The sequence below is a fragment of the Temnothorax americanus genome, unplaced genomic scaffold, assembly GCF_048541705.1.
Source record: "Temnothorax americanus isolate GAGA-0224 unplaced genomic scaffold, ASM4854170v1 Scaffold10, whole genome shotgun sequence".
Classification (NCBI taxonomy): domain Eukaryota; kingdom Metazoa; phylum Arthropoda; class Insecta; order Hymenoptera; family Formicidae; genus Temnothorax; species Temnothorax americanus.
In genome coordinates this window covers 1,078,842-1,085,346 of record NW_027509231.1, presented here as the reverse complement: position 1 = coordinate 1,085,346, position 6,505 = coordinate 1,078,842, and the positions used below count along the sequence as shown (strand labels likewise).

At 48.8% G+C, this 6,505-nt stretch overlaps 2 protein-coding genes and 1 long non-coding RNA gene across 3 annotated transcripts; 2 read left to right on the top strand and 1 right to left on the bottom strand.

The window, feature by feature from the left end:
* Positions 1 to 7: 7 nt before the first annotated feature.
* LOC143899175 (uncharacterized) lies at positions 8 to 633 on the top strand. The gene is made up of 2 exons (XR_013257409.1): positions 8 to 208; positions 300 to 633. It is a non-coding gene; the product is annotated as an uncharacterized LOC143899175 (long non-coding RNA).
* A 636-nt stretch (positions 634 to 1,269) lies between these two features.
* On the bottom strand, positions 1,270 to 2,636 carry LOC143899137 (uncharacterized). The gene has a single exon (XM_077409145.1). The coding sequence runs from the start codon at positions 2,110 to 2,112 to the stop codon at positions 1,648 to 1,650; it is 465 nt and encodes a 154-aa protein (XP_077265271.1). The 5' UTR covers positions 2,113 to 2,636; the 3' UTR covers positions 1,270 to 1,647.
* Positions 2,637 to 2,895: 259 nt separating this feature from the next.
* Hsp90 (heat shock protein 90) lies at positions 2,896 to 6,243 on the top strand. The gene is made up of 3 exons (XM_077408854.1): positions 2,896 to 3,224; positions 3,673 to 3,791; positions 3,888 to 6,243. The coding sequence occupies exons 1-3, from the start codon at positions 3,075 to 3,077 to the stop codon at positions 5,791 to 5,793; spliced, it is 2,175 nt and encodes a 724-aa protein (XP_077264980.1). The 5' UTR covers positions 2,896 to 3,074; the 3' UTR covers positions 5,794 to 6,243.
* The last annotated feature ends 262 nt before the right edge of the window (positions 6,244 to 6,505 follow it).

Below are 6,505 nucleotides of genomic sequence, written 5' to 3'. Positions count from 1 at the left end.
GCGCCAGTCGCCAGTCGAAGCCGTCAACAACGAGCTGACCGAGCGTCCCGAGCGAGCAACAAGCGTCTCGAACTCGAAGTCTCGATCGTCTCGAACCAGCGCGGCGTCGGCCATCTTGGGTCGCATCGACAGATCGCGCTTGGATTGGTCGGCGCGAACGGCAACCTTTGAAGTTTACCTCGTTTCTGTCACCGTCATTTTCAAATAGGTTAGGAGACTAATACTAATGTAGCCATTAGCCATCATGGTGGAGTAGCGTCTTCACGCTCCTAGAAATGCAACGTAATATTTTATTTCAGACTGTTCAAAATTTTATGGGACGATGGACACGGGACAACGGAGAAAGCGACGGAGGGCGACGGTCAAGCGTCCTTAAACTGCGTCACGTCCGTCGCAGACGCGATGCCACTTCTCTCGTTTTACCATTATTTTCCGAATAAATTAAGAAATAGTTTAATGCAGCGTCACCCTGATTCCAGAAGTTCGCGAGTAACATTTTTCTGCAAATTGTCCAAAATTCTACGGAACGTGGAAATGATGTACGAGCGTCATTAATTTGCATAAAATTAATCGCAGACGCGATGCCACTTCTCTCATTACAATTATTTTCGAATAAATAAGGAAATTGTTTAAGCGAGTGATATTTTTCTGCAAATTATCTAAAGTTCTACGGAACGTGGAAATGATGTTACAAGCGTCATGAAAAATTTGCATAAAATTAATCGCAGACGCGATTATGTTACTTCTTTTGTTACTATTTTCGAACACATTGGAAAACAAATTGCAACTTCGGAAATCTATCACGAAACGTGGGTGGAAAAATGACGAACGAGCGTCTGTAATCTATTGCGTCACATCTGTCGCAAACGCGATGCCACTTCAGCTCGTTTTGTTGCCGTTATTTTCGAATACTTGGATTTTCAGGAAACTGCACAATGTATTTTGCATCCATTACAGGCACGATTGCGTCATTTCTCGTTTCAATACAGCCGTTTTCGAATAAATTATAGGGAACTGTTCGCGCAACGTATAGCGTCGACCCGTTTCTAAAAAATTTGCAAGTAACATCGCGTCCCGAGTTCCAAGTACGTGGAACGCGATGGAAAAGCGTCGAACAAGCGTCCTTAATTTACATCACGTCTATCGCAAACGCAATTATGTTGCTTTTCGTTTTGTTGCCGTCATCCTCGAACAGATTAAGTAATTACCTAATGTAACGGCATTTCGTTTCTAGATATTCGGTAGGCAAATGTTTCTGTTAAACCGTCGAACGAGCACTTTTGATTTATTACATACAACATACATCTATCGCGGTCGCGCTAAAGATTAGATAAAATAAATTTGATATAAAATAAATTGTTGGAGAAAAAAAAACGCTTAAGATTCCTTTACACCTTTCTTTTATCACAATTTCTGTACGGTTCTTTATTTGAGATGTCACAGCTTTCCAGGTAAAAAAATACGTGCTTTTATTCACAAAATCAAGTCGGCAAACATAACTAGGAGACAACTCCCTCGTCGATGGGGAAAAACGAGCACGAGTGCACGATTACGAAACCGTTCGATATTCAGTTCAGCGGCGGAAAGTACCGGAACGAACCGGGAGACACTACGAGCGACCCTGAACCCCGAACGCTCATGAACGATTCATTTTTTTTCCCCGTCGCCGTCGTCCTCGCTTCCGGACGAGCTGTCGTTCTTCCTCCCGCGCTTCTTGCGTTTCTTGCGCTTGGAGCTGCTCTTCTTCCTCTTCTTCGCCTTCTTGCGCTTCTTCTCCTCCTCGCTGGACGACGACGACGACGACTCGCTGTCGGTGCTCTCCGAGCTCTCGCGTTTCCTCTTGCGCTTCTTCCTGGCCTTCTTTTCCCGTCGCTTCTTCCTCGCCTCCCGCAGCTCGCGCTCGCGCAGCTCCGTCAACGGGGTGACGTAATTCTCGTCGCTGTCCGAGCTCGTGCTGCTCACGTCCAGCACGATCTCCTTGTTGGGGTCGATCTTGATGAAGTTGCGGCACTGATAGGTTAAGTGCCCGGCGTAGCCGCACTTCTTGCAGGCCGGTCGCACCTGCTCCTTGCTCTGCGGTATCAGCCGCGAAAGGACGCCGGCGGGGTCCATGATTCCGCGCCGACGGCTCGCGAACGGGCGAGCCTAAAGCCTCAGGCGGGACTGCGGGACTGAATGCCGAATCCCGATGAGAACGACGCCGCGAGAATATCTCCGGGAAGTAAACGAGTAAAACGAGTTTAGCCTCCGGAAACGAAATCTCGAAAATCACGGTTCACATTAATGTTAGAGAATCGTTATCGTAAGAATCGAGTCGATCGTCTACACCCGCGTTTGCGCGAGGAACTCTCGAAGACGGTCCTCGATGAATTGGGAGAGCCGATCGATCGGTAAACGCAAAAGCTTTTTTTCCCCGTTTCAACGAGTGGGAAACGCTCGCGCCTTTAAAATCATTTGGCGAAAGGGCCATTATTAGGTCCGAGGGCTCGGAGAAAACGTCGATCGCGTCGCACGTGAGACACACACACACGCACGCACACGCCGTACGCGAAGCGCGCGCGTCATCGCGTCGCGCTTCGAGAGCGCGCGTGGCGACGCTTCTAGATCTCCGGAGAGCGTGACGTCGCTTCCGGCGACCACGCGAGTCGCGCGAGCGAGACCGGCCGGCCGAGCCGGGGCGGGCGCGTTCCGCTCGCGGAATCGCGCGCCTTCCGACGCGTCGGACTCCCCCGATGATTTTTGCCGCGCGACTCGACCCGCGGAATCCGCGGCAACCCGCCCGACCCCGCTCGCGAGGAGCGCGCTTGATAGAAGGTTCTGGAAACGGGCGGGCTTCCGCCTTCGAGCGCCTTCTAGAATATTCGGCGCTCGATAAAAACCGACGCCGCGCGCCACTGCCGGAATACTCGTCGAAGTGACCGCGTGCCGAACGGATCGTCGCCTCGCCGTGCCGTGCCGTGCCGTGCCCCAATTCAAAGAGCGTGCTCCGCTGTGTTACTTACGCGCATCGTGCGTTCGACGATTTTGCTCGCGAATCCGCATTCTCGTGCCGATTATTTGAATCTCGTGAGAAGATGCCCGAGGACGTGAGCATGTCGGACGCCGGCGAGGTGGAGACCTTCGCCTTCCAGGCGGAGATCGCGCAATTGATGAGCCTGATCATCAACACCTTCTACTCGAACAAGGAGATCTTCATCCGAGAACTCATCTCCAACTCGTCCGACGTGAGTGGCTTTTGTGGTTGATCGCGGAAAAAAAAAAATTCGCCCACGCCGTCGCGCCCCTCGTGGCTTTGGCGTCCATCTGTTCGACGTCGTTTCCATTCCCACGCGAGATAACCTGTTAATTTTGTACATTTTAATATTTCTCGTTGTATATTTTACTCCCTTTTTTTTTTTTATCGGACTTTAGTGAATTTTTTTATTTGCGCGTTGCCACGTTTACGCGAGCGTTACTTCTGGAGTGACTTACGATAATTCACTCGTTTACGCGGCGTAAATTGTCGCGTAAGTTACTACAGAAGCAACGCTCGCGTAAACGTAGCACGTGACGTATAACGTTATTGAACTTTCCTCCTTGTTACGCTTGCAAATCTGGAAATCGTTATTAGAAATTATTGCGTAAATTTTTATGAGCGACGAAAAACTGACGAATCTTTCGATTTCTGTCTAGGCGTTGGACAAAATTAGGTATGAATCTCTCACAGACGCGTCCAAGCTGGATACGTGCAAGGAACTGTTCATCAAGATCGTTCCGAACAAGAACGACCGCACCCTGACGATCCTCGACTCGTAAGCGTTGATCTTTCGTAGAAATATATGCGTGCGACGCATATTGATACGACAACTTTTCTTTAAATACAATTTTTCTTTCTTTTATTTTTACAGTGGCATTGGCATGACCAAAGCCGATCTCGTAAATAACCTGGGTACCATCGCCAAGTCGGGAACGAAGGCGTTCATGGAAGCTCTGCAGGCAGGCGCCGACATCTCCATGATCGGACAGTTCGGCGTAGGTTTCTACTCGGCGTATCTCGTGGCCGACAAGGTCGTCGTCATCTCCAAGCACAACGACGACGAGCAGTACTTGTGGGAATCCGCCGCCGGTGGTTCGTTCACGGTTCGTCCCGACAATGGCGAACCGATCGGACGGGGCACCAAGATTATCCTGCACGTCAAGGAGGATCAGACCGAGTACTTGGAGGAGGCCAAGATCAAAGAGATCGTGAAGAAGCACTCTCAGTTCATCGGCTATCCCATCAAGCTCGTCGTCGAGAAGGAACGCGACAAGGAACTGAGCGAGGACGAGGAGGAGGAGCCCGCGAAGGAGGGAGAGCCGGAGGACGAAAAGCCCAAGATCGAGGATGTTGGCGAGGACGAGGAGGAGGATAAGCCTAAGGATAAGGAAGAGAAGAAAAAGAAGAAGAAGACCATCAAGGAGAAATACACCGAAGATGAGGAATTGAACAAGACGAAACCGATCTGGACGAGAAATGCGGACGATATCACGCAGGAGGAATACGGCGAATTTTACAAGAGCTTGACCAACGATTGGGAGGATCATTTGGCTGTGAAACACTTCTCCGTGGAGGGACAGTTGGAATTCAGAGCGCTGCTGTTCATCCCGCGTCGCGCACCCTTCGACCTGTTCGAGAACAAGAAGCGAAAGAACAATATTAAATTGTACGTGCGTCGAGTCTTCATCATGGACAACTGCGAGGACCTGATTCCAGAATACCTGAATTTCATCAAGGGTGTCGTGGACAGCGAGGATCTGCCTCTCAACATCTCTCGTGAGATGCTGCAACAGAACAAGATTCTGAAAGTCATCAGGAAGAATCTCGTCAAGAAGTGCCTGGAGCTCTTCGAGGAATTAGCGGAGGACAAGGAGAACTATAAGAAATGCTACGAGCAATTCAGCAAGAATCTTAAATTGGGTATCCACGAGGACAGCCAGAACAGGAAGAAGCTCTCGGAGTTGCTGCGCTATCACACGTCCGCGTCCGGTGACGAGCTGTGTTCGCTTAAAGATTACGTTGGTAGAATGAAGGAGAGCCAGAAACACATCTACTACATCACCGGCGAGAGCAAGGAGCAAGTAGCCAACAGCTCGTTCGTGGAGCGCGTGAAGAAGCGCGGCTTCGAAGTCGTGTACATGACGGAGCCCATCGACGAGTACGTCGTCCAGCAACTGAAGGAATTCGACGGAAAGCAGCTGGTGTCCGTTACGAAGGAGGGTCTGGAATTGCCGGAGGACGAGGACGAGAAGAAGAAGCGCGAGGAGGACAAAACCAAGTTCGAGAACCTCTGCAAAGTTATGAAAGATATCCTGGACAAGAAGGTGGAAAAGGTGGTGGTGTCCAACAGGCTGGTCGACTCTCCCTGCTGCATCGTCACGTCGCAGTACGGCTGGACGGCGAACATGGAGAGAATTATGAAGGCGCAGGCGCTTCGAGACACGTCTACCATGGGATACATGGCTGCGAAGAAGCACCTTGAGATCAATCCCGATCACCCCATCATGGAGAATCTGAGGCAGAAGGCCGAGGCCGACAAGCACGACAAATCGGTCAAGGATCTAGTCATGTTGCTCTTCGAGACCGCCCTCCTGTCGTCCGGCTTCGCGCTCGAGGACCCGCAGGTGCACGCGTCCAGAATATACAGGATGATCAAGCTCGGCCTGGGCTTCGACGACGAGGAGACGTCGAACGCCGAGGACGAGAAGATGGATATGGAAGTGCCGACGTTGGAGGGTGACTCGGAAGAGGCGTCGAGGATGGAGGAAGTAGATTAAGCTCCGAATTAAACCAATTACGATAAGACTCGTTCAATGTTAAATCTCGAATCCAAAGACTTTCTTAGATCCGTTTGAAAAGCGAGAGAGAGACTGTTTTTAATTTGAATGTTCGAGCGGCTCTTGTGTTTCTCGGTTTTTTTTTTCCAGTGTCGACAGAATTACGTGTCACGTTCAGTGGGGATGCGTCGATTTCTGTGTTCAACCTTACGGAATATTTTTTTTTTTCTAGATAGGAATGAGATGTCTCCGCACACGATTCTGTTGACAAGAGAAACGTTCATTCTTTTTTACATTTAACATGGCGCTTTCATCTCGCATTAACATTTTTTTTTTGTACTTTTGCGTGTTTTATGTTCACACACTTACATCATTCCATCATCGAGTATCTTAAATTAATTGTAGAATAAAGATGTAAACACTGTGCGCAATAAAACAATAGTAATCTTATTTCGATCGATCTCAGTGTCTTCCCTCCAGATATTCCTGCCGATCTCCCGCTTGATCTCGAGAAATTTATAATTTACTCTGTAATAATCTAAGAAAGAATGCTTTAAATAATGTTTGGTAAAACTGGTAAAAGTATCAAATCTAACTTAACAACTTGGAATATTTTTGATGTATTTTTCTAATTATGAGATATTTAAAAAAAACGTGAAAAGTAATTGAATAAATTAGAATTGCTTATAAATATTCTTGATGCGTTTTTCTA

Excerpts from the sequence above, each read along its gene's own strand:
- LOC143899137 (XM_077409145.1), bottom strand. The coding sequence starts at position 2,112 with ATGGACCCCGCCGGCGTCCTTTCGCGGCTGATACCGCAGAGCAAGGAG.
- Hsp90 (XM_077408854.1), top strand. The coding sequence starts at position 3,075 with ATGCCCGAGGACGTGAGCATGTCGGACGCCGGCGAGGTGGAGACCTTC. Across the intron at positions 3,225-3,672 it reads TCATCTCCAACTCGTCCGAC|GCGTTGGACAAAATTAGGTA; the intron begins GTGAGTGGCTTT and ends ATTTCTGTCTAG. Across the intron at positions 3,792-3,887 it reads ACCCTGACGATCCTCGACTC|TGGCATTGGCATGACCAAAG; the intron begins GTAAGCGTTGAT and ends TTATTTTTACAG.